This window comes from Spermophilus citellus, assembly GCF_964194105.1.
Source record: "Spermophilus citellus genome assembly, chromosome: 6".
In the NCBI taxonomy this organism is placed as follows: domain Eukaryota; kingdom Metazoa; phylum Chordata; class Mammalia; order Rodentia; family Sciuridae; genus Spermophilus; species Spermophilus citellus.
Genome location: NC_138187.1, coordinates 10,802,805 through 10,830,760, shown reverse-complemented (window position 1 = coordinate 10,830,760; position 27,956 = coordinate 10,802,805). Strand labels below are relative to the sequence as shown.

At 42.6% G+C, this 27,956-nt stretch overlaps 1 protein-coding gene across 8 annotated transcripts in view; it reads right to left on the bottom strand.

The window, feature by feature from the left end:
* Positions 1-365: 365 nt before the first annotated feature.
* Positions 366-27,956, bottom strand: part of MRTFB (myocardin related transcription factor B) — a 162,603-nt gene continuing 135,012 nt past the window's right edge. For 6 of the 8 annotated variants that reach the window (XM_081300353.1, XM_081300356.1, XM_081300355.1 and 3 more), the window contains 9 exons: positions 25,636-25,773; positions 19,150-19,397; positions 15,007-15,130; positions 13,498-14,526; positions 11,381-11,536; positions 8,452-8,610; positions 8,024-8,158; positions 4,659-4,719; positions 366-2,533 (listed from right to left, as the gene is read on the bottom strand). In XM_081300353.1, the coding sequence (XP_081156479.1) occupies positions 1,998-2,533; positions 4,659-4,719; positions 8,024-8,158; positions 8,452-8,610; positions 11,381-11,536; positions 13,498-14,526; positions 15,007-15,130; positions 19,150-19,397; positions 25,636-25,773 (2,586 nt within the window). In that variant the 3' untranslated portion in view covers positions 366-1,997. The remainder of the gene's footprint in view (positions 2,534-4,658; positions 4,720-8,023; positions 8,159-8,451; positions 8,611-11,380; positions 11,537-13,497; positions 14,527-15,006; positions 15,131-19,149; positions 19,398-25,635; positions 25,774-27,956) is intronic. The other 2 variants (XR_014022806.1, XM_081300359.1) reach the window with 2 other exon arrangements.

Below are 27,956 nucleotides of genomic sequence, written 5' to 3'. Positions count from 1 at the left end.
ATTAAAATCTGAACAAAGAAGGTGCTTGGAGACTGTGGACCTGATGAACCCCAGACAGAAGCCCTCAGAAAATCCAGGGCTAAGACCTTCCATAGGGAAGGTCACTTCCCAAGTGATAACCTGGCTCTGGAGACCATCCCTACCCGGGAACTGACCTGGGTCCCATTAGCTATGCTGGGAAGCCCTCATCTGCCTGGGTGGGAGCTGGTCATAGACTTGCCGTACCCTGGGGTGGGTTGCCAGTTTCATCACTGACTACGTTGAGCACAGTGGCCTCTGCCTTGCATGTCAGCACCATCAGCACCTTCAAGCCAGAAAGTGCAGTTAACAGAGGGCTCCAGGGAGCTAGTGTTGGAAAGGTGGACTTTTCTTACATATAATTCTTTTTTGGTCTATAAATTTTACTATATTTTTAGGCAAAACACAAACCCAGAAATGATTCACAAATTCTTCCCAAACAATGGGTCAGGCTGCTGCTTGCGTGTCACTGTGTGGAGCATCCACCATCTAATGACCCAGGAATCAACCTGGCCCTTGGGCCTACACAGGGTGAGGAGACGGCACAGTGTCATTATGTAGTAAAGCCCTCCACCCTTGTTTGGAAGATTTCAGTTTTTTGTTCCATTATTTACATTTTATATATACCTAAAACTACTAGATCAAAATAATTTGGGAAATCTTGTGATAGTTGGCATTTCAGAAAATTTCTTAAACTACTTGACAAATGTGATAGTTTTTTTTTTAAATATAGAAAAACATTAATAAAACCTCCAGTTTTTTGATATTTAGGCTTGATAATATAGTGAAAGCTTGGGTAGGACATCCAGTTACAAGCCTGTAAGATGATAACCAGGGACTGGTGACAAAGACAGCCAGAGCTGGGGTCTGGTGGCCGAGCTCATGGACAGTCTAACTTGGACTTGAGGTGGGAATGTCCTGGTCCTGGTCCTAGTTCATAGAAGACATCCCCCTTACCTTCCATTCTTCTAATTCACCAGCTCAGAAAGACATTTCATGCTAGCCTTTTCTTGGTTCATTGAGATGGGTCTGGTTACCTGAAAGTTAGTCAGCAATTCTTTAAATATGAAAATACATGTGGCTCAAGTACTCTAGAAATATTGAGTTCTTAAAGTATGACCACTGGATACCCATTTCCTTACTCTAACGTCAGCTATACAAATCACAAAGTCAGAGTGTACATATAAATGTCTAATATACACATTAAAACCAATCGAATCAACCCAGAGGGCTGCTAATAGAATTTTCAGTGTTATCAATATACCTGGACTTTTTACAGTGGATTGTCTGACAATATCTTGTAGACATATGGTTGTGGTGAAATACCTTCCATTTAAATTTGGAATTCTAAAGTAAGATTCCAAAAATTGCAAAATAAACTACAACAACAACAACAACAAAAAAAAAATCACAGGTTTCTGAGTGGAGCAAAAGTCTTCCTTTGGAAGCTGTCGCACCAAGCTGGGCAGCACTCTCCACTCTCCGACCCCCCGCTGTGCCTGGCTGGCTCAGGCCATCTCTAGGAAGTGGCTTCTGCAGAGACCTCTCCTCTCCCTCACTGCGGCCTTGGTTTGTGAGTGGAGCTGTCTGCCTTTTATTTAGGGTCCCAGTGACCACAGAGGTTTACATGTAGTTGATTACCAGAGAATCCTAGTGTCATTTTCCTGCATGTTTTACCCTTTCTTATGTCTTTATCTAAAGGTACTTTTCCTTCTGTACTGCAGTCTGGAGAACCAGGCGAGTCTTCTTGGACTAGTGTTTCAGAAGGCCCTGTGCCATGTTATATTGTAGGAATTCACTGCTGAATGCAATGAAAGGTTTCAAACTTGGTTTCCAGGCCTTGACCTTCTTAGCTACTCTTTCTATTACATGTTTTAATAGATCCATAGTTGCATTGTTGCAATCTCTAAAAACTGACCTCTTAGAATCTTCTTCATATTCTGAAACCTCATGAATTCTGAGACAAGCAGCCTATGATGTTAGTCCCATGGCAGTGGGAGGTCCTGTGGGTCTAGAAAGTCCGCAGAGAACACGCTTGGTGCAGTGGTGCTGAGGGGAGTGAGCCCCGAGGATGTGTTGGGCATGGTGATGTCCAGCCACTCCATGCTGTCCAGGTGGGAGTCTGAGAGGTCGAGAGACAGACAGGGAGCCCCTGCGGCACAGTGGGCCTCGGAGGTTTCCATGGGTGAGTGTGCGTGGCCCAGCATGCCAGAGTGACTCAGCAGCTCGTTCTGGAGATCCTCGATCAGGGAGAAAGGTTCCCTGTCTTCACTGCTGCTTTGTAGTGGAGCCATTTCACTGCCTGAAGGTAAAGTTCCATCCAAGAAGGCTTCAAGTTGGTTCTCTAAGCTGGCGGATAAACTACTCATAGGTTCTAAGGACACAGGTGGTGCCATTTGGACTTGGGGTGGTGGCCGGGACACCACTGTGTTGACTGGCATGGTGGTGATGCTGGCTGTCACTGGCCTCATTTTGGAAATCGGGGAAGGCTCTTCTTTTATAGGGAGGGAAATCTCTGGAAAATAATTGAAGTAAAGATTTACTACTATTTTAAAATTTCTATTAGTAGGGCAGTTATTTTGCTATTTTGTGACTCTTATTCTCACCCCTCTTAGAGATGAGAGAAATGCTATTCGTCAGGTTTAATCCTTGATAATCTTTAGGATGATGAATCATTTTAGCTAAATAGATAAAACAAAAGCTTATTACATTCTGATGTGTTTTCAGTTTTTCCTCAGTAAGACTAAGCATTGCAAGCTATAATATCCTACTTGACAGGAATCAAGGGCTTATTTAATTATTGGGTCCTTATTCTTAGTCATTAAGGTTTTAAGGTATGGCTCCTTTCTTATCTGACACTGTGAATCTGCTGATAACTGCATGAGATCCTCAAATTGAATGGAAATATTTCTCCTGAGTTTGCAAAGAGACCTGAAGTATATTCTTAATATTAAGAAAGATCTAATATTTTCTTTGAAAAAAAAATCATTATAGTTGGACTGTGTCCCCAATTCAGCCATATGCATTTTGTAAAAAGTTCTGAAAACATAAATGACATTTTCTAAAAAAAAAAAAAAAAAAAAAAAATAGGTGAATTCAATGCCTTTATTTATATGTGGTGCTGAGGACTGAACCCAGTGCCTCACATGTGCTAGGTGAGCCCTTTACCGCTCAGCCACAACCCCAGCCCTACAAGGACATCTTATTAAATTTTTGACAACAGATGGCTCCTTCCACCTTTTTCTTAAGGTGGATCACCTGCTTATTTCCCTCTTCTGTTTTCTGAGTTTGTATAATCTTGAGGATTCGGTCCTGCCCTGATAAATTCTGATTGTGTTACTCTTTGCCAGATCAAGGGGTGAATTAATTAATATTATACACACGGGTGTTCACTTCGCTGTGTATATTTGAATGACTTTCATGAGGATATAACTGGTTTTATTTTTATGCAGGTACACGAGGGAAAATTGAAAGCTCAGATTCTTAAATGGGTGAGAGGAAAAAAAACTTAAAATCTGATTCCCACTAATGAATTGGCAACTGTGTGCTCTGGATCATTTTTGTTTTGAAAACTGAGTGCAGTTTAACTATTCTTATAATCAACTATTTAAATTTTAGTTCTTATTACTGATAAGATGAAATACTGTACTTATAGAATACTATTATATACTTTCTCATAAAAACTGCTTTTTGAAAATAACTCAGTTGTTGATTGACTTTGCATTTGAATTTCCAAGTTAAGTCTTAAATATTGTTAAATTTTTATGACCTAATTATCTTTACCAGATTTAACAAAAACTTTTCATCCTAAAAATGAGGGAATGGAATGTCTATTTCAAAAATTTCAATAGTTTATATACACCATGAGCTTAAATTATTTTGCAAGGCCAATGTAGTTCTTAGCCCCCCCCCCCAACCATTTGCACATGCAGATCTGTAGGCAAATCAAGAATTCTCTGCTATGCCCAACATTCTAACCATAACATCAACCTCAATATCAAAAATATCTGTTATGAGTGGAGAAATTTCGATTGGCATTTCAAAATTCAAATAAAACTACTTTCATCGGATAACTTAGTTACTTTAAAATACTAAATAGCATTTGTATTTAACTTTCTTTTTCTGTGGTGCTGGGGATACAAACCTGGGGCTTTGTGAATGCTGGGCAAGCACTCCACCACTAAGCTACACCCCCAGCCCTTGAACTTTAAATGCTGATTTGTTCTTCCTTTTAAAGACGTGTAAGCTGAGGCACAGATAACCTTGACACTTTTTTTTAAGACTACATATATACAAAGTTCTTTAGTATTATTGCTTTTGCCCAAACAGGGCAACATGGTTGTCACAGAATTAAAGTAGAACTGGAACGTTCTCATCCCTTGAAAATGAGTGATACTCATGGGATACAATTTGAAATTTTCAACACGGAATTTAAATCCAGTTTTACTTTGTTTGGCAAGGAATCTTTTTCAGCAGGCAGATATCTATGGATAAATCTAATGTAATATTACTGTTTGGAGCTGAATCAATGACTTTTCCTTGTTTAGGTAAATGACCTAAAGCTCTGGAGGAGACCTGTCACAGATGTGTGGAGAAGCTACTTCCTGGGGGGGCGGTGGGCAGCATGACCTCTGACCTACCTCCACTCTTTATGAGGATATCAAATAGGTCGTCCATCTGCTGACTGTGTGCGTTGGAAATCTACAGCAAAGGAGAAAATGTGTTAGCAGCCTTGCGTACGAAGGTGGGGGTACTGAGGGACTTCACAGAACATCCACTTCTAATCTGTAATTTGATGATTTGGAAAATGAGGTCACCCAAGAAGTTCAGCCATTTACCCCAAGAGTCACAGCTGGCTAGGTTGGCTAAGAGCTAAGTAAGAAGGGAATAAGATGTTAGCCCAGCTGACTTCCACACTTCCCTTATTTTCTATCACTGAATTGGATTTCAAGAAGTCTCTAATACAGTATCTATATTTCATTTAGGTAAAGTTTTAAGTGTCTAAAGATGATCATCTTCGTTGAATTGTTAACTGCTGTGTTTCTGGTCATTACTGATGTGGTTAAATTTGGGTTTACCATTTTATTATTTACTAGTCATCCTGTCTGGTTTTTTGTTTCCCTGTTCTTTCCTTCCTGTCCTCAAAAAATACTTTAGAAAAAGTTAGAACTTTTTAAAAAAGTTTCATTTCATTATATGAAAAAAAAATTGCTCCTATAGATATACAATACATATCCTTAGCTTTACATCTACTTAATGTTGTAACAACACATAAAAAATAGGGAATACTGTAACTATATAGATCCATTTATTTCCTCATTTATCAGTTGTAAATATTTAAGTTATAAAATCAAGACAATGCTATCTTTGATGAATTAGAACTTCAAAAATGTTATTTTACTCTTCTTTCCATATTTTTTTATGAAAAGTTGACAATCAACTTTTTGCCCTATATGTAATGTGTTGCTTTTTTCTTTATGCTTTCAATTATTTTTTCTTTAACTTTTGCTCTTGATAATTTGACTAGGTCTTCTATTTACCCAACTTGGTGTTTATTGGGTGTCTCAAAGCTATAAATTTATCTTTCATTATATTTCTGGAAGTTTTGACATTACTTCAAATATCCATCTGTTTCATTCTTCCTCTTCTCTCCTTGTCTTATATCTGCATCATATTGTTACATAACAGGGCTCTGAGGCTTGGTAAGTAGACTGGGTAAGTTCTACTGAGCTGTCTTCCAGTTCACTGACCCCCCCCCGCCCCCGCCAACTGCCAGAATTTCCATTTTGTGAAGTTCATCTATGATTTTTTTTCCATTTCAGATATTTTAGTTCCAGAATTTCCATTTAGCCTTTAAAAAAATCATTTCTGTATCTGTATATGTTTAGATCCCCTGTCTCTTCATTATAAATATATTTTGTTTCACATCATTGAGGAGGTGGCTCCTTTAAACCCTTGTTTGCAAACTCCAACATGTAGATCAGCTCTGAGTTGGTCTAGCCTCAGCTGATTGCCTCTTCTGAAGACGGGCTGTTCTCACAACCTTGATGTTGCATGTTAGAAGTGGATGGTGTGGATGTTCTCATTGCTCTAAGATGAGCAGGTTCTTTTGGTTTAGCAAGCTATTAATGTGGTTGGACTTCGACTGAGAAACATCCCTGGGGTAGCTAGCTGTTCCATCTTGGTTTAGATTTGTCTTCACCTGAGCTGCTGAGTCTACCATGCCTATGTGGCTTAGGGGTCAGCTAGAGAGGCAGACAAGGTGGGACTCTTTCTGTTTCCCTTTGGCTGCTCTCAACCCTGTCCTCTGGTATCTAGACCATAGAGTGTCTAGGTCACTTTCTAAGAGTGACCCTGACACTTGGCATGACCCTAGAGCAAGAGGAGGGAACCCCTGCCATGTGACTTCTCTCCCAATGTGGACCCTCACTGGAACGTGACTGCTTCTACTCGTCTTCAATGCCTTCATGTAGCTACTTTTTGTATCATGATCAGGATTTACAGCTGTTACCTGTGGGAAGACTAAACCAGGATAGCCTTGTTGAGCAACCCATGGCACTGGATGTCTGAGTAAATGTACTTCAGAAACAAAAAAACCCCACTGAATTTCTGGAGTTTGGGTGCTCAATGGCACATAAAGAGGGACTGTAGACACAGTGTTACTCCTACTCACAAACGGAGAACTCGTTTCCCTTGGTCTGTAAATATGAACCCAGAGACACGTAAACCCCATGGGTTCCAACAAGTTGTCTTGGGTTAAAGAGAAAGCTGCTCCTTTCTTGTTACATAAATCAAGGAGGCAGTGCTAATAAGCCTACACATGAAAGCCAGGTTTGGAAGGATCAGTTCTACCTTTCTATTTTCATAAAAACACTAGTTGAGCACTTGCCAACTCATTTTTGCTCCCTATGAAGAATACATGCTACTTTTGAGTGGACCATGGGGGAGGACAGTCTAGTTGACTTCTAGGTGACTCTTAATTGTTTCGATTTTTATTCTAAATGTTTAAACCTGTTTCTGAAATTTGGGTTTTTCCTCATGGGTCCCTTGTTGAGTCTGGAACTGAGGGAATGTTTTTACAACTAGAGAGGCCATCTTCTCTTGGCACTAAGTGGATACTAGAAGCATATGGCAACTGTCTGTTTCCTCAGACAGGCAGTCCACCACAGGCCTGAGCATCCATGTGCCCTCCGTGAGGGTGCCCAACTGCACACTGTCATCTGCCAGTTTCTATAGATGCTCACTTTGGCTACAAGGTAGGTTCAGCCAACTACGGTGTGATGACACATCCCCCTGGTGGAGGGGGACCGGTTTATATGCTCTATGGGGCTGGGGTCCTTTCTAGAAAGTAAGTTAAGTTTTAAGCTTTGAAAGAGCTTTGGAGAGGTGGGGAGAGTCGGAGGTGTGTTTAGGGTAAGGGATGACGAGTGCTGCTAGGTCTGGGCTTTCGCCACAGGCCAGATGATTTATACACAGGGGCAGCTGCAACTGTTCCTGTTTTTTCAATGAAACAAGGCTCAGAGGTCAATGTTGGTGGGCATAGGTATTGCAAAGCCTGGAGAACTGCAGGTCTGTCAAATCCACAGTGTACCCTGAGGGGCAGAGGGTACTAGAGACTAGGAGAGATGATGCAGGGAAAAGTGGATTTAGCTGGCCTGACAAAGGTGGCTTTAGAAATGAGGAAGCTGAATAAAATATGTGCCCTGCTATCGAGCACATGAACCCCTAACATAACTGATCCCTCTGTATCAAAGGAAAAGTTAGACAAACCCTGGATTCTGAATAAGCAGTACCTACAGGTAATTTCTCCTACAGAAATGTTTGGGATTCTTCATAATGAGATCGAGATTTTAAATACCAGTTAAAATATGAAGCTCCTGATTATAATTTTTGTTTCACTAAGGCAAATCAGTCTCAGACAAAGGATCTGGTATAGGGCTGCTGAGGATGGGTGGGGGGAGCTCATGAAACACCAGTTTCATGAACTGTGACTGTCCACACTCACCTCTGGAAGGGACTGTGCACTGCGTGTCTGCTTGATGGCCTCTTCGTAGCGGGGTGGGTCTTTTGCCTTGGTGACTGGGGTCCCAAACAGAGAGTGCTGGATGACAAACTGTTGGGGTGGAGGGGGCGAGCTAGGCTGTATCAAATAGAGGAGGAGCATGAATTAGCTCTTGGCAGCAAGCTTGCTCCTGCCCTGGCTAGACTCAGCTCTGCAGTTCTTGTCAAAGATCTTTAGCAGCAGCTCTTTAAGGACCTGGGCAGCTGAGGTCTCTGGTGGGCCACCTTGTGTGACCACAGCAGGGCTCCTCCTTAACAAGGTGCCATCACCCCACCAACACTGATAGGTGGTCATTCCCAGCCTAAAGGATGGGGAACTGGAGTGCTGCCAATGTCAGCAAGCCCTGTTGGCTGAGGTCATTACAGGGTTACCTTGCTGGGAGCGTTGGGTCCGTTTTGCAGGGATGAAAGTGGAGAGTTTCTGGCCTGAAGAACAGAGTTGGAGGCCTTACTGATAAAGGGCTGCTGGACTCCTGGAGCCGGTTGCCTCTGATATGGAAGAACTGTATTTGGTGCCGAGTTTGTGAAAACCTGTAATGAATAAGTTATTTCTCATTCAATTTGTTCTTTTGCTTTTCCTAATGAAGTATTTAAAAAAAAAAAAAAAGCCATGTTTCAGAGCAGGGTCAGCAAACTTCTGTAAAGGGCTAAAGAGTCCTGAGGTTAAGGCGTGTGGGCCACGTATCTTCTCGGAAGTGCTCACCTCTGCCATCCTAGCAGGAAAGCAGCAAGGACACCATGAAAAGAATGGGAGTGGCTGTGAGCCAACAAAATGCTATCTATAGAAACAGGAGGTGGGCTGCATCTGCCTGGCCTGGGGCTGCCCGACCTTCCTTTGGAGCACACACACTTCTCCTGAGCAACTTGCTGGTGCAGACAGCCCTGTGGGAGGTTTTCTCCAGGCTTCCCTCTAAAGTGACAGCTAAATTTCTGACCACCTTACTAGGTGATCTCCTCTCAGGTTTCAGGGTCAGGATGAGCTAATCATCCTCAAGCCTCTCTAGTCTCTTAACTTTACCCATCAGCACCAAGGCCTCCTCCACATCACCTTCCTGGACACCTCAAAAGTAGTATGAATTCCTCTCTGTATTCTCACTGGCCCAGCCTCTGAGCGGCAATAATTCTTGACTCTGCTTCAGTTCTATTTTCCTTCTTACACATAGGTAAGAGTAGTATCGGGTCACTCTCGTCCCCGCTCAGCACTTGCTATCTAGTGATGCCTCTGGGCTTGGGCCTCTGTCCTGTCGTCCTGCCCCAGGTCCTTACTCTAGCTGGGAGGCTGCGGAGCCTCCTCATTGCTCCAAGCACACACTAATGCAGCCCCTACCACACCCACTGGCTCTCTTGCCTTTAAAATCTGCCCCCTTCTGAGAAGCTGTTTCTGCTCTGTTAGTCAGAGGTGAGAATTTCCTCCTGTGGAAGGAAATTGCTGGGATTACAGGAACATTTTGTTTAGTTATATAAAGAGTCAGGCGTTTTGAGGATTTTTACAAATTTATATATTTTTACAAATACATGGGGATGTTGCTGATAGAGTAATGTATTTCATACAACTTGGTTTATGCATAAAAATATTTAATACACTTAGTATTCTGAAAGAGGAAAAACCTCCATTTTTATCAAATAATGAGTATTTTATTTATTTATTTGGATACCAAGGATTGAACCCAGGGGTGCTTTACCACTAAGTCACATCCCCAGCACCCCTCTTCCCTCTTTTTTATTATATTTAGAGACAGGGTCTCACTGAGTTGCCGAGGTTGACTTTGAACTCACAATCTTCCTGCTTCAGCCCCCTAGGCTGCTGGGATCACAGGCATATACCACTGCACCTGGTGCATGAGTATTTTTCTGTTTTTTTTTTTTCTTTTAAACTTGGAATTGAACCCAGAGGTACTGAGCCTCAGCCATTTTATACATGTGTGTGTTTTATATATATATAAAAATGTATGTGTGTATATATACATATATATATATATATATAAAATTATAAAAAATTTAGAGACAGGGTCTTGCTAAGTTGCTTAGGCCCTCACTAAATCGCTGAGGCTGGCTTTGAACTTGAAGACTCCCAAGCTGCTGAGATTACAGGTGTGTACTACCATGCCCAGCACATGAGTGTTTTCTTAAGCACAAAAGTTATACTTTTTGGATGGATACACATATATAACCTCTGAGTGAAGAGCTCTATAAATATGCTCCTACTGGAAAAAGCTGAATTTCCTTACATTTGGTAAAACATGATTTCCTGTAAGCTGGAAATGATGATTCCTAATTCTAGTATTTTAAGACTTAGTGAATCAACTTGTCATTCTGTATTTTTATTTTCCTCTTTCTTCCCTAACCCAAAGAAAACTGTCTGAACATGTGAACACTTACTGAGCTCATAACAACAATACGACAATGGTATTGTGAGCTTTTCTGAAGCTCAGTAACATACAACTGTGGACAGTTAATGCTGTGTCTCCGAGGGGACCTGAGCCACAGCATGTCAGTATGACTGTTACTGCTAAAAATGGTCGTTGATCTTTGTCCTTCATATTGTCTTGGGTCCAGCAGTTCGGACTACCTCAAGGCGTACTGATAGTAGACCTAACTGCCTAAACCCTGGGACTCGGTTCTCAAGGTTTAAGATAGTGGTACCTGTTTTGGGGGCCTTTGGATTTTTCTGGCAAGAAGATGTGTACACAGCTCCACCTACTGGACAAGAGGGAATGTTGTTTACTTAGTGCACACCCTGCCCACTCCACCAGCCTGGCACAGGGTAGCCAAGTGCTCCACCTCTAAGCTACCTTCCCAGCCCACTGAGGGATGATGAAGATCGGAGTCTGGGGAAGGAACTTGTATTCAGGATGAGTCCTAGGCCATATACCCTCATATGAAGATGAGGAAGTGAGTAAACTGTGCAGGAAGCCAAGCACCCAGCAGTGGGGGCTGTGATGGTAAAAGCCTCTGGTTTCTGAATACCTACAGCATAAAGATCTTACTTGAGAGAGAAGTCAGAGTATCCTTTCAATCTTCACATATCTTTCCCCAGGGAATAGCACATTTAACTTTACTGAGTTTTAAAATAAATTTCTTTAAATCTAGTGTATAAGGATTAAAAAATATACTTTTGAACCTTTTACTTGGGAAAAGGATTTAATTGTTAAGCTATTAGTACTAAAGAACTCTCTCAATTCCAAACAACATCTGACTCGGGGCATGTTCTGTGGCAGAAAGACCATAAGAAAGAGCAGTGGGGCTTCCCAAGGAGCAGGTGGGGAAGATGAGGAGATGACCTTTGGGATCAGCCACCAACCTTTCTGACTTGCTGGGGCTGGCTGAGCACGTGCTGCGGGAAAGCCTCCTGTTTCTGAGGTACAGTTGGGGCCAGGCCTGAGGGCAGGGCCGCAGCTGGTATTTGTGCAGCAGTTGCTGTCTGAGGCTGAGTCTGGATTCCTGTTTGTGGTGGAGTCTAGGAGGTCAAGAAAAATCAGTGAATTGTCAGAAGCAGAACTGGATTCAAGATGTTAGATGTAAAATGAACTGGAAATCAAATCTAAAATGGAATAAGACAATGTTTACAGGTACACACTCCAATTCATTTGCATAAAGCTGAAACTTAATAATCCATTTGAAATTTTTTGAACTTACATATAAAACAGAACCTAGACATATTAATAGGCTACCCATGTAAGGTTCCAATGCACATACTACTGTGTAATGTTTAAATAGGGTCAAACAGTAAAAGAAAATGTTCTTGTGGTGCTGAGGATGGAACCCAGGGCCTCGTGCTTGCCAGAAAAGTGGTCTACTTCTAAGCTACATTCCAATCGCCTATCATTTCTTTGTAGTGAAAACATTCAAACTCCTTTCTTCTGGCTTTTTGAAATATATGGTACACAACTGTTATATACACTCACCCTCGTCTACAATAGCATGCTAGAACTTCTTGCTGCTATTTGACCAAAACTTGGTCAAATACCCACTGACCAACCTTTCATCTTGGAAACTTAACAATTCTAAATCAGTATCAAACACTAAACCAGTTATTTTCATGCCCTTAAATTTCTTAGTCGCATAAGAAATGATATCTGAAAACTGGGAAAATTAGGAAACGAAAATAGTAATACATAGATACTACACTTCATAGGTCAGGTACTGAAAAACATTAATAGCAACTAGGAAATCTGAGGCCCATCTGCCCAGATTCCTGCTTCTATAAAGCTGCAGCAGATACTCCCTGGGGATGGCCTGCAATGCTCTAGGGTATACAAAGGCACAGAATAAAAGTCTTTGTTCCTACAACAACTCTAATAGAAGATTTGGATCAAAAAATTTTTAAAAGATATTATGGAGTAGATCTTCAATGGCATAGATGCTGAAGAGCCAGAATGGGGAGACAGACTTTGTGCACATGCCAAGGGCCTTTGGGTCACGCCCCCTAACTATAGGGGGACAAGGGTATTCCTCTCTGCTATTAGAAGTACTTGGGTCATCAAGATTGGGAAGTACTGGTCCAAACGGTTTGTTTACTCCTGACCCACATTTTGTGAAAAACCTATTAAACTCACATATACAAAAACCACCTCAGGTAAACAGGCAGGTTATGTAAACACAAAACCTACCCTTGGGTGTTTTATCCCCTTTTCATGATATCCACACTCCTCCATCTGTGGTCATGGCCTCCTTAGTTGAGGCACCTTCACATTAATGTGTGCCTTACAAGAATTAAGTCTGGGAGGCAGAACAGAATGGAGTAAAAGCAGAGGTTTAGAATCTGGAAGATCTGGGTTTAAACATCAGCCTTGTCCTTGAGCTCAACTGTTCCAGGCCTCAGTTTCCCCATATAGAATTGGCTACATCATGTGGCTCTTCTGGGGGGAAAGGTTAAGTGAAGTAAGCCACTTTAGTACCTGATGGGTATGGAAGCTGCTGCCATGGAGCACTTATCATTCATGACAATGCCACTGACCTTGAACCCTGCCGCTATCTTGATGAAATTGTGATATGGGTACATTAAAATAGGTCTAAGTTAAAGCATTTATAAGCTCTAAATCCTTATTTTCATCAAGAATAAAGTGGTCCTATAAGTGGGACACTGAGATACTATCCTGACTTTCACATATATAAACTGCCCTACATATAGGACATTGAACAAATATACAAGGTGACGGGACAAAATGGGTGAAAAGCATCTGTACATGATACTGCATTCATTGAAGGGAAGAGGTCAGAGAAAGGCACCCGTGTCTGTTTTTTACCATTTAAAACGGTCCTAGCTATTCCTTTTTTTTTTTTTTTTGAATGGTTCTCCGCACCCACACGTGTTCTACAACTGTGACTCATGGATGTGTTCTGAAAGGACTTGGGGGGTTCTGTCACTGGTCTCCATTCTGGGTGTGCTGTAAGGCAAATTCATGACATGCTTCCCACCTGGAGTTTGAGGCTGCCTACTGGCAGCTGCACTGAGGTGACATTCGAACCCTGGATAGACACCGGGAGCAGCAGCTGAGCAGTCTGCGTGGTCAGTAAAGCCTGGGGCTGAGCAACAATGGCAGAAGGCTGTCCCTGGGAACTCACATAAAACTGCGAGACCACACTCTGCTGTTCTGCCTGCGCCACGGGGACCTCTTGCTTGATGACTACAGCCTTTTTAGCAACAAGGGTTTGGCCACCTGTAGAGATGGGCTGGCCTACAGAGTGGCTGGCCACAGGCAGATGCTGCTGGGGGCTGGAGCAGTCAGGGAGTGAGGCCTCGTCCTTGATGGAAGAACCAGGGCTGCCATGTTTCTGATCCGCTGTGACAGAGGGAGCAGGGGTGCCAGGCTGGGGTTCTGGTGGCCGCTGCTGCCCTCGTTTTTCCACCTCAAGTTGCATTTTCAGAACCTCCACAAGCTTCTGCTCTTGTTCCAGTTTCCTTTTCAGCTCTTCGATTTGCTTCTCCTTCTCCTGAAGTTTGCGATCCTTCTCGGCAGCATCCAGTTCCAGGTTTGACAGGGTGCTGCTGGTGGGGCTCAGGCTGTCTTCGTGGTTTGCCACTCTCAAGGGAGAGGAGCATAAGAACTGTGAGGGAGACATCATGGTCATGATCTCGGTGAAAGTGTCTGCCATGTTTGTGTCGTCGGTACTCAAATTGGACTGATCGGAGGGCGAGGGGGAGATTGGCAGGGGGGAATGAATGTTTTCAGCATGGGCTGTGTTGGTGGGTGCAGTAGTCGGCACTTCTGCCTTCAAAGTAGAGACTGAATTAGTCACAGCGTTTTGTGGGGTTGTGACTGGCAATGCCACAGTGACTTCTGGGTTATTGGTGACGATGGCCGATGATGACACCGCCATGATACTGCCAGAGGCAAGGCCACTGCTGCTGACCTCCTGGTAGGGTTTCAGGCGCTCAATGAGGTCCGGTTTGGTGCCCGACACTGGCAGACCCCTCAACTTTAGTTCTGTCTTCAGTTCCGATACCTGGAGGTACAGACAAATCAGGTCTCTTGGTTTTTATAACTTTCTGGCAGATCAAGAGTACACAGTGGCCCCCTTATCCATAGGGAATAAGTACCTGAGACTGTGGTGAGTACTGAACCCTATACATGCGATGTTTTTTCTTATACACAAATACTGATGTTTAATTTATAAATTGGGCACAGTAAGACATAGCAATAATTAAAAATATGGAACAATTGTTAATACACTGCAATAAAAATTATGTGAATGTGGCCTCTCTATGGTGCTTGTACAAAGCACATGCTAGGTAATTAAGAGCTCCTATTGTCCATCTTGAAAGATGCACAAGGGAAGTAAAGAGAAAAGACCTCTACAAAGCTTGTCATTTTGCTACTAAGGTTGAATGGCCACTGAAAACTGCCCATGTGACAGACAAATCTGGCCATTTGTTCCCATTTTCTGGGCACTTATGTAAGAGTAGGGTCTGCCTGGAACCCTCACCTTCAAGTCATCCAAGCTGGAGGGCAGAGGTCCTGGCTTTCTCACAGGAGCACATGGATTCTGTCTTGGTGTGCCGGGCATGCTATTGGTCAAAGCTGAATTCCCACTGTTATTTTTGTCATTTCTTCAAAAGAAAAAGAAAATTAGAGCTTATAGTAACTCATAGGTTTGCTATTGCTTCTATTAATAGTTTAACTTGGAACAGCCACGTCATGGTCATTTCCTTGAAGGACAGCAACACTGGAAGAGCCCTACCACCAGTGATCAGCATGTGACAGGAATCCAGTTATTTCAACAGTGTGGTGCTGAGGCAAGGACAGAACAGCAGACAAATGGGAAACGGGAGAGACTCCTGAAACAAATCTCTGCATACAGGGCCCCCGAGTTATCAAAAGGTTTGACTGCCATGTAGCAGGGAGAAGAGGGTTATCCTTCCCATAAATGGTGCTGGCCAAACTGGACCTTTACGTGGGGGTGGGGAATGTTCCATCTCGTATCATTCTCCCAAATCTAAAAGTGAATCATGAAAACAAGAAAGCTCTTATAAGAAAACTTAAGATAATATCCTCATGTCTTTTAGATGGACAAGGATTTCTCAAAATAGGACAGAAAAGGCAGTAAATAAAGGGGTATCTTTAAGATAGTGACAACTCAAGCCACAGAATGGAAAGAAAGCCTTATAAATCAATGTGTGTAGGGAAAAAGCTCACAAAAATACAAAACCTAATGGATAAAAGGGATGGGGAGCAGGAAGGAATCTTGGACAGATATACAATAAAGTATATCTCCAAACAGTCACTAAATAGGTGAATAGGTGCTTAACCTCATTAGGTATAAGGAAAATGAAAATGCACATCACAAATAGCCTTGTGTACCTAGCAGAATTGCTATAATAATACCAAGCACCTGAGACAAACGGATCTCTCAGCACTGATAGCAGAGGCTTGATACAACCAGTTTACCCAACTGTGGAAATGGCTAAAGGAAAACGTGGCTACCCTATGACCCTTGCAATTCTGTTCCTAGGTAGATAACTGACTGAAAGACATACCTAACCCAGGAGTATGGTGGGTAGATAAACTATGGTATAGTCATACATAGAATACTAAGCAGAAATAAACATTACTGCTATTTGCATCATGAGGATGTATTTCACCAACAATGCTGAGCAAAAGAAGCTAAGTACATAAGTTTACTGTCAGATTGCATGTATATGAAGTTCAAAAACAAGAAAAACTAATTTATGGAGATAGAAGTTGGGACCAAGAAAAGCCCCAAAGGGGATCTCTGAGGTCCTAGTGATGTGACCTTCCTCTGCTGGGTGGAATGTACTTCGGCACAGGTGTTCACTTATGACGCAGTTAGACTTTATTCGCAAGGAGCTAGTGGATCAGCTGTCAAGCTCTGGTATTAGGTGCTGTATCCGTGTCCTTATAATCCTCCCCATATCAAGCTGATCCCTCTTCAACCTCCTCCACCTGCGAGGCTTGTGGTGACCACAGCATACCTCTCCCCCACAGTTGAAGACCCAGTGAGGGCGGTGGTTGGCATGCTCGCCCCAGGAGCTGCAGGGTGCCTGTGGTGGAAGCTAATGCAGCTTGGTCGACAGTTAACTCGATATTCATCTCGGGGTCTTATAAACCTGCCTGAATTTTGTTGAATATAGACTTAAAAAGTCTTGGAGATCAAGTTTCTTGAAATTTGGATGAAATGACAAGTATGTATTATTTTCATTTCTAAAATCACAACTTTGAAATCTCATGTTGGAGTCATGAAAACATCTTATTTAATTGGTGTTTTTCAGCCTTGTTTTTATTCCCTGTTGTTTTCCTCAAGGAGCCTCTAGTGCCTTCCCCAGGACATTTCGCTGTCAGAGGTACTGCATGCACTGTGTGTGTGTCTGTGCTTAAGAGCATCCTCATCCATGGACCACCTGTTGCTCCCTTGTGATACTAATTCTTTTTGGTTGAGATTCTACAATACTTGGGACCATGATTCAGAGTTTGGTTCAACGTTTAACAGAAATAAGTTAATCCATTTTCACTCAAAATCAGAGGAAAAGGAGGAGGAAGCTGACAGATATGACTACTGTGCAGTCTGAGATCTGAGGTTCTGAGGACTGCGGTGGGCCTTCTCCACCCTCTGCAGCCTCTGTCTCCTGACAAGGTGGTTTTAACTGAGGCCCAGCTGCTTACTCCTTCTGTGGCACAAAGGGCTACATGATGCAGGTGAAATTCGCTGCTACGGGTACTGTAAAGCTTCAGTTTTTCTGTAATGGGATTTTGGTAAAGATAAGCAATGTGTTACTAAGTCTCCATTTTTAGGATCCAGAAACTAGACAGAATTTAATTCAGGCTTCCTGTGGTGAAATAATACACGAAACAAGTATGCTTTCCTCCTCTCGTTCCTGGATCATATTCCCCGGGCATGTGGTGTGGTTACTTTAGTGGAGGAGTGTATAAGGAGCTGGAGCCTTGGGGAAGGATAGGAGCAGCTCAGCGGCATCCTAGTGCAAGTTCCCATCCACAAAGCTGTCCATGCAGCCAAACTTTGTCATTATAGAAAAGATGGTTGCATTGACACTTTGGAAGAAAATCCTTTAATGGAATTTTCAGTTCAACAGTTTCCTCATCAGGAATGGAGTAGCAATTCCTTCTGGATTAAGGGAGGGTGGTGATTCAGGGCACGAAGCACAATGTTAGAGCATCCTGAGTGGTAAATAACAAGGATGGTAACCATGACTGGCAGTTATTACTGGTGCCCAATACAAACGAGGGCAGCAGTACAGGGTACCTGCCCGGTCCTGGACAGAGCTGTAAAGTAGTGGCAGTTGTCTTGGATACTGTTCTAACTCTCTGTAGCCTTCCCTGGTTCCTTTCCAATATTAACACCTCCCTCAGGCCTGGAGCTCTTAAAATATACTGCAAAAAAATCTTTATTCATCCCCATGCCCTGATATCTTAGACATATACTTCACAATAAGGCCTCAATTACTAATAGGTCTGATCTTCCTCAAGATATTTGTATTTTCAGAGAAAAATAGTGAATTGATAATCCTTCACATATGAAGGAGAGATTTCTTCACAGAGAAGCTTGTCAGTAGGTTTCTATCCTTCTCCTAGGAAATGGGGGCTATCTCTGGAGGGAAGTTTAGGTTACAAGAGGGAACAGAAGTAGTTTCTATGGATCATGTGATCCTAAACTAAATGGCTAGATCACAGAACACTTTATAATGAGGTTTTTGTGTCGTCTTCTAGAGTCGAATGCTGGCATTACTTCCTGGAAAGTGAGGGAAGAGGACAGGTTCTTTGCTTTTTCTGGTACTCACACATAAAAATACATAGTGGGAATGTGCACCTGGAAACTTCCTATATTACATCATCAAAACAAGTCATGGGCATCTTGCTGCGACTGTGGATTTGGTGTCGGACGCCTTGCTTCCCTAAGTCCCTCACTATTGGATCAAACTTCGGAACCATATTCCTTCTCCATAGCTGGGGCATCTAAGCCTTCACTGTCCATTCACCTGTTTCCTGCTCCTTTCATTCTGTGCTCTTTGTCCTCTTGGGTCTGTTCCCTAGTCTTGTGCACCACCACTGTCCTGAGCCACTCTGTCTACCACATCTTCCGCCCAACTTCAAATTCCTGCAGACACTGACTCTACTCAATTATCTCTCCCTTTCCTTAATCACATTCTCCATTCAGGCATTTTTCCTTACCATCCAGTACACAGTATTGCTTACCCATTCCTGTTCCTGAGCTCTCCATGTGAACATAATCTTGCCAATCTCACATGTTTATACCCATCTCTCCTTTGTAGTTGTTTATGTTGCTTAGGTTTTTTCATAGTATCTGATACCTTTTTGAGTATACAACAGGCATATCTTTCCTCAATGAATAATTGTGAGAAGGTATGTCTAACTTGTGAAAGCCCAGCCCCTACTTTAGAGGACAAAATCTGCACTGAAATGTAGCCCGTTCTCACTGTGTGACTTTAGACACTATGGTGAGGTGAGCTTTGATAACAAACTGAAAGTAATCACTGCTCACAAATAAGTCAGCACATCTGAACTTTGGTAACTTGAGGTCCTCTTAAAACCCACAATACAATCCACTTTATAAGTGCATCAACCCCGCCCGTACTTGATTGGTGCAGGCAGGATGGTCTGGTAGCTGTAGTGCTGCTGCTGCTGGCTCAGGATCTGCAGCTGCAGGAACAGCTGCTGCTGCTGGAGCAGGCGGGCGTAGTTGGAGTCCATCTGTGGCTCATTCTTCTCACCTTTCTGATCGGGTGGAATGTATTGGTGGTACTTTAACTTCTTTACCCGTGGTTTAGGATCTTTGCACTTTTTGCTACGGTGTTTGTCATTTGGATTCTTGGGATGGCTTTGCTATTTTTGAGGGGGAAAAAATATTTGAGATGTCATTCCATAAAACTGATTCTGCCATGAGTCTGAACGATTAAAAAGCAGTGTACCTTAGAACCCACTGTAACTACTATGGGAAGCAATATAATAAATAGATTTCAAGAGCCATAAAAACATCTCTATACTTACATTGACCAAGGCATTTTCTCCTGCCCCCACTGTTCCCTAAGGGTGCAGGCTGGATGCTTAGTCCAGCATTACCTCCTTAAATTCCTCAAACGTGCACTTTGATTCTGCTGTGTACACACACGTTATCTCCTAGTAAAAAACGGGTTGTATGTGAAATACACAATAGAGAAAAGATTAAGTGTATTTCACTAATTTCTTTTTAAATATGGAGAACATATAAAAACAAATGATTCTAATGAGAGTAAAGCAGAATATAAAAAATCTAAAATATTTAATGTGAATTTAAAGACCTTTCAAACATATTACATTTTTACTTTGAAAATGGGGTGGGATGCCATGCATCCCTCATCTTATGATTAAGAGTCGTAACTTTTTCTTGAGTAGTTCTTAATTTATAAATTATCAACTTTTTTTTTGGGGGGGGAGGTACTAGGGATTGAACTCGGGGGCATTTAACCACTGAGTCACGTTCCCATCCCTTTTTAATATTTTAATTGGAGACAGGGTCTCTAAAGTTGCTGAGGCTGGCTTTGAACTTGTGATCCTCCTGCCTCAGTCTCCTGAGCTGCTGTGATTACAGGCGTGCACCACCCAAACTAGGTTCAAATCATTTAGTAGTTTTCAGTATTCATAAAGTAATTTCATCTGTAGAAACAGTCACCCCACCTCCCCCCAAAATGGAAAATCATTAGGAAATTATTTCTAAGTTGCTTTAGGTAACAACACAACTTAATAAAAAGTAATTTGAGAAGTACTTAAATGTTGACTGGTCACGTTATATATGTTCATATATAATTAGGAAACTGCACAAAAAGCCCCAAGAAACCAAAACAAAACTGCCACAGTGTATTAGACCAGAAATAGTCACTATTAATGTTCTTTTGTATATTCTTCCGACATTATCTATGCTTACTAGAAATGTGCCTTTTTGTCCTCCATTTGATATATCAAGAATTTTCCCCTTGTCAGAACAACTCAGCAACATGGTGTTGTGGCTATATTAAGAAACAGTTTATGAACACAGTTAGTGAGGTCCGAGAGCCAAATGTATGCAGCTTTCCCAATTCTGCACTCAGTGATGGAGGGAACTTACACCAGGAGAACTGGCAAATGCTATGACTTATCTCTCTGACCTCAGCCAAGTTGTTACACACTGACCAGCATGTCACTATAATAACATGATCTAACTAGTAGCCTAATTTTGAACACTTGTAAGAATTTATAAAAAGTAATTGTGGGGCTGGGGATGTGGCTCAAGCGGTAGCGCGCTCGCCTGGCATGCGTGCGGCCTGGGTTCGATCCTCAGCACCACATACCAACAAAGATGTTGTGTCTGCCGAGAACTAAAAAATAGATATTAAAAATTCTCTCCTCTCTCTCCTCTTTCACTCTCTCTTTAAAAAAAAAAAAAAAAAAAAGTAATTGTGGCCGGGCGCGGTAGTGCCCACCTGTAATCCCAGCAGCTTGGGAGGCTGAGACAGGAGCATAGCGAGTTCAAAGCCAGTATCAGTAATGGAGAGGTGCTAAGCAACTTAGACCTTTTCAATTAAAAAAAAAAAAAAAAAAAAAAAAAGGCTGGGCATGTGGCTCAGTGGTTGAGTGCCCCCGAGTTCAATCCCCAGTACCATCTCTCCCTGCAAATAAAAAGGTATATGGAGAGGATTTATCCTCGTGACTCGTCCTCTCTCAGACTGGACCACATGACCCGGCTGTCTTTCAGTTCTTTATCAGGTCCGTAACCCAGCAATTCCTGTCTTACTTTCTCCAACACTTGTCATTACTCCCAGTGATTTTTAACAACCATACTGACAACCCTCCGATATTCTAGTATCAGTTCCTTGACTTCACTTCCTCTGGATAGCTCATCTCCTCTCCCAGCCACTCTCTCTCTGGTTAGAGCGAGATCATGTCTTTTACCTTCCAGCATCCTAACTGAATAACCACCACTTGTTATGTTGACTTGTTCCATCCAAGGTGCCACTTCCATTTCCCCAATGCCACCGAAGGCTACAGTCCAGTCCACTCACACCTTTACACAGCTGTGCTCTCCTCTCCTTACCATCTCCCACGCTTCACTCACAGGCCTCACCCACCTTTGCCACTCTCACCTCCCAAACCCTAACCTGATTCTTTGCTTGCTTTAGGGATTCTCAATAGTAGCTCTATCAACATTTTAAACCAGGTAATACTGGCTGTGGGGGCTATTGCTGTGCAGTGCAAGATGGTCAGCAGTGTCCCCGGCCTCTCTCCAACAGATGCTGGTAGCCACCCTTTCCTGATGCTGTGACAACCAGAAATGTCTCTAGACATTGTCAACTGTCCCTGTAGCAGGGTGGCAGACTAGTGAGAACTGTTGGTTCATGCCATGCCTGTACTCAGAGATAGAAGTGCTGCAGGCAAAACGCTTCCAACCCATCTCCCTTTAAATTCATGACCATCAACTTCAATGGCTGGTCAGTGCCACCTGACCATTCTACTACCTTGTTTTAATCCCATTATTTTCCTGCTCTTCTAGAATACTACCATCTATCTTCTCCCCATGCTCACTGTCACCTGATGGCACCGTTTCCTAAACACCGAGGAAGTGACTGACACAGAGCTTCCTCACGTACCCAGTGCCCACCTGTTCCTGTGGCTGAGAACCAGCAGTGGGTGCTGCTGCCTTAGGCCAGCACCTAGCACCTCGGCACTTTGACTGAGGCAACGTTCCCTTGCCCATACATAGTGACCACGTAGCAATGCCTGCCGCTCTCCTGGTTCTTCCCCGTGGGCTCACACAATTTGGCCCCACAGTCAAGTCAAGCTATGGGCTTCCTTTCTAGTAGAGGTCCTCAAAAAGGCTATGACACTCTCTCCAGTTCTCCCTTTTAATTTTTCACTCTCTAAATTTTTCCTTCTAGCACATAAGTGACGTTGCCAAGGAACAGATTCTCTTAACTTTGATGGTGCTAACCGCAGCACTCATTGTGAAGACCCAAAGCAGTGTCTGACGCAGCTCCTCTCTCCCTCTTCCTTGATGTTTCCCTTGGCTTTGTCCCTGGCCCACTTCCTTGCTGCTTCTCGTTGGGCTCTTTTGCCTGTCTTGCCCTTCCCACGTCCCCCTGGTGGCATGCCCGAGTTCTTGTACCACCTCTTCCTCTACATTGAGCCTAGGCAGTTTTTCTGGGCTCTTGTGGCTTTCGGGACACAAATACAGTGATGACTTCTGTGTTTTTTGTCTTTAGCTGCTTAAGGTGTGTGTTAAGCACCTCAAACTCAGGTGTGCTCCCTCCCTTCACAGTAATCCCCACTGCTTAGACACAAATGGCGACTGGTCCAGGACCCCTCTTACCCATAGGGCCAATCTGTTGGCAAACCCTGCCAGCTTATTAGCCTTCAAATTCCACTCAGAAGCCGGTCACTTGTAACTTCCCTGACAGATGCCACCTTCACCAGTTCTCTGCTTCTGCTGCCGCCCCTCCACGGCGTGTAACGCTCCAGATCTCACCCTCCAGCAGTTTCTCCTGACAGCTATAGGCTCAACCCTTCTGTTCTCACTGCTCCCTAGCTATAGGGTTTGCTTTTTATCTTGGGCTGTCCCTGGCCAAGTTGTACTGGCTTCTTTCTCAGATAGACTCATGGCTTATACCTTCACCTCTGTCAGATCTCCATCCCAAAGTCACCAGACTACCCTATTTAAAACAGAAGCACACCTTTGCCCCAGAACTCCCTATCCTGTGTTATTCTTTGTGGTCTGTTTATTCTAAGGGTGGGCTTTTGAGATTTTGCTCATTGCTTCATCTATCTCCTAGGACCCGGAACAGTGGCAGGCACCATAGAAGGTATAAATAGTATCTAGTGGAGGAATGATGACTGTAAGCAGAAATCATTTTAATGATCAGGTACTTGAAGTACTTATCACCGTCAGAAAACATTTTTGCCTGATTAAGTACACCCGGTAGTATTAATTCACTATGAGCTGCTTATTTTTTATTATCAGTGATTTTAGTCTTTTCAAACTGATCATAAAAAATTAATAAGGATTATTTATACTCAAAATGTGGCTTGAGACCTATAACCTGCGGGTAGAAGCAGTGATCAGATCCAACAAGATGGTAATGTCTGCAGCTTTGTTTTTCCTTTAGGGAAACAACTGGGATTGATTCTTTCAGCCCACAAGGTAAAGTTGGGTCTTAATGGCAATGTACACATATCTATCTGGTACTCTTGTTAAGGCTTTAAGACACTGCTCAGTTTACTGTGGAACAAAGTTAGTACCCTTTATAATTTTTTTTTTAGGTTGTAGATGGATACAACCCCTTTATTCATTTTTAGGTGATGCTGAGGATCGAACCCAGTGCCTCCCACGTGCGAAGTGGGTGCTCTACCACTGACCTACAGCCCCAGCCCAGAGCCTGGATACTTTTTAATCCTTTTTTTTTCCCATTTCCAAATTACTAGTATTTAAACGCTTTTAGTTTAGCCAGAAGGAGCCTACAACCTACATGGGGTAGTAGGGAGGGTGTTGTTTTGTTCTGGTTTTGGCCCTTTCTAGAAGGGCCAAAAAGATTAACAATGGAGAGAGGAGTTTAGACATTTCTCTTAACTAATTTAAGTATATTTTGAGTACAATTGTTACAAAGGGACCCAACCTGGAGGATTCATAAACGTAATGGCCAGTGGATCGCAGGCTCCATCTGCTATCCCCTAATGGCAGCACATGTGTTTTTAGTAAGTGAGGGTAGGAGACCGCTCCCCTCATAGCAGAGCCAAAAGAATCATGGTCCACTTCCTAACATGACCTGTCCTTCCTTTCTTGCCATTGTCCTAGGGTTCCCTACTCCACATTCTCCAACAACACTGCTCCTCTAGAACCAAAGACCTCCTGAAAGACACCAGTGAAAAGCAGAAATCCAGAGGGGGAAGCAGAGAGCTAATTTTCACTGTTAGTAGACAAAGATGGGCTGGTATTCAGAGCGCTCTCTCTGCTATCAGTGGAGTGTGTGTAGAGATGCTGGAAGAAGTGGCAAGGGCCGATTTTATTGGTGTAGTTGTCACTCATCCCTCTTCCAGAGATGGTGACATATGCTTACGTATGTCCTAAAGCTACAGACACTTGGTCATGCTGACAGAGTGCCTCTCAGTAAGGACAAGCTCCAGTAGAGAGATGGGAGGGAGGAATATGTGCCACTCCAGTCTGAAAGCTACTCCCTTGCCTCAGAAGAGGTTGCAGTAGGCTGCAATGGTGGGAAGAAGGTTGAACCCAAATGTGGGAGGTGGCCCAGCCCCTTCCTGGCCTTGTGGCTTCTTGCTGCCTCTGGACCCCAGGGAGAGATCGCCTAACTCTCTAATGTCCCTCTTCAGTCCTAAAGGGCTGAGATATGTATTCTGGCAGTTTTGGCACAAGCTACCTAGGAAATGTTTAGACTGTTCCTCAGTTTACTCTCCCCATCTATTTCATTAAGAAGTTCAAAAAGGTACTGTCAAATTTTCTTTCTTGGGATTTATTACGATTCACTCTGACCAAGTAAATGCAGGGAACAGAGCCACAAATCTAAAGCTTATCTGAGAACAAACCAAGCTTCATCTGGCCAAATCTGCTAAATGAAAAAACATTTGCTTCTCTAAAACCTTTAATCTGTCACGTAATCTATCCAAAATACCACGGAGATCAACCTTGTACACCAAGTTCCAAACCATGCTGCCTTAAAGACATCTGTTTGGGAGGCTTTGAGTCTCAAGTGCTGTGCTGAAGCAACTCCATCTTACCATGCCCCCCATTTCATCTCTGTAGCCTGAGTGGCAGAACTTGGAACTGCTGATGAAGGGATTCCTGAAGCCTTGCCACTCTGCCCCAGCAGTTTTATGTAGGCCAAATTCTGTGCCCTTTTTCTGTGACTATAGAACAACAGGTCTCGTGTTAACTGTGGCAGTTTCAAATGAAGGCCCCAGTCTAGCTAGGCTTTCATGGGTTAGTTTTCAAGGCTTCGGGCTCAAAGGCAGGTTGGGAAGCTCGGGTGATGCCACCATGTTTTGTCCGGACTCCAGACAGAAGTGCAATAAGCTCTGCAAGGCTGTGCACCAGAGTACCCACCTTCACCAGTGCTGGGCCAGGTTTCGCTGAGGACACAGTGTTCGTGGGGAGGACAGGAGCAGTGGACCTTGTGGGAGGCTGGTCCACAGCTGGAGGAGTTTTCAAGAATTCAGGAACTGCTGGGGACACTGAAGTAAACTGGTGGAACAGGCAGAAAAGGAACAAGTTTGTGAAATCAGTGACCATAAAAAATAGAAGAGTCAGAATTAACAGGGAATGACCTCATTAGAAACAAAGGAAAAATATACTATTGTCTGATATCCGGATGATGGATCAAGATGCTTTACCTCACTGGAGCCAGTTATTCAGTCTTTGCCCCTGTAACACTCAGTGGCTGAAGCTAAATAAGGTTAGAGTGACTAAACTCTAGTATTTCTCAGAACCACCCTTTTTTGGCAGGAAAAAAAGTCCAAGATTGTAAAAATGATCAAAAACAATACATGGTATTTATGAAGGTTTCCTTGCTAGACCCGTCACACTAACCCTGGCCAATTCTAAAAATACTGAGATGGTATTTTTGTCTTTGTTGCAGAGCCCAAAGGATCCATGCCCTGTTCCCACACTGGGCAGCATCTCTTCATGGAGGCCCACTCCACCATTGAGTCCTTAAACGTGCTCTCCAACTCTGGTCTGCAAGCCTGACTAGCACTCTCATGAACCACATTGCCCTGTTTCTTCCAAGAGAAGAGTTGAGGATATCTTCTGGCAAGACTGACTTGTTTTTCTAACAATGCCATCTCGAAATGAAAAGCTGCTTTGTTTCCCAGGTCCAAACAACAGCTACTGAATCTCAATATGGAGCCCATAGATCAACACAGAAAGCCACAGAAGGAAAGGGCTTTATCAATCCTTACTAGCAATCTCCTTTAAATAGATTACATTACGATAAATCAGCCGAATGTTATATGTTGCTATTACTTGGACGTACTTATTACCTGTTTTATCTTAAAGAAAAAGTCTTCGTTTTTTCACTTTCACTTCCCCAAACAACTCTCAAATTCATTACACCAACAGTCAAACTCATACTTCCATTTAAGTATTCGGGTTGTAAAATAGCAAACTATATTCTTCTTAATGAGTTTTCAGGTCATCTATTTTTATTAGCAGCAAGTAATATGAAGCTTGGCACATAGTTACTCAACAAATATTCAGTTATCCTTTTGGCTTTACTCAGCTAGGTTATGTTTTCCAGCTCAACTGAGACCATGTGTGTGAGACTGCCATTAACAGTGCATGCCCATGTCTGTTTTCTCCTTGAGGTTTTGCTACTGACTTCAACTTTTAAGTAATTATTGACAATATAAATGAGTCTACTTTGTAAAGATGTCTGTACTCAATTTCATTTCAGGAGGTAAAGGACTCATCTAAGAGACTTTATCCTCATGTTCCAGCAGACTTCTGCCCCTAAACAAGCCTGGGATGTCCAGTTCCTCAATGAACTTCTGACCAACCAAACTTACACACCAGATGAAAGGTATTGTCTTGACGACCTGTTAGAGGATCTTGTTTTCCTATCTTGCATAATTTTTGGAAATTAGTATACTTATCTCTAGGCTCATTTTCACAGAGGGGAAAACTCATTCCTTAACTGTTATATAACCAGCACATGAAGTAGAACCAAATGTTTGAATTTTATATATATATATATATGAGAGAGAGAGAGAGAGAGGGGGGGGGGGGGAAGCCAACACCATTTTCTATAGTGGCTGCACCATTTGACATTCCCACTGGGGTGTCTTGTCTGTTGGGCATTTGTATATCTTTGGAGAAATGTCAAGACCTTTGCCCATTTTGGAATAAGGTTGGTTATTTTCTGTCAATGTGGGAATTTTTTTTATATATACCAGATACTAGCTCATATATTATTAAAAATGTTTAGATATTTATTTTTTAGTTGTAGTTGGACACAATACCTTTATCTTATTTACTGCTTTTTTTTTTTTTTTTTAAATGTGGTGCTGAGGATCAAACTCAGGGCCTCGCACATGCCTTGGTGAGCGCTCTTCCACTAAGCCACAACCCCCAGCCCTGATATATGGTTTTGAAATATTCTTTTCCCATTCTTGGGTTGGCTTTTCACATTGCTGATACTACTCTTTATCAAAAGTAATAACTTTTGTACAAAACCCAATTGTCTATCTTCACTTTTGTTGACTTAATGTCAAATCCAAGAAATCATTGCCAAAACTAGTATCAAAGATTTTTCCTCTAAGAGTTTTTATAGTTTTAGCTCTTACATTTTGAGTTAATTTTTGTGTTTGATGCTGGGGTAAATATAGTATAATTTCATCCTCTGCCTGTGGATATCCAGTTTTCCCAGT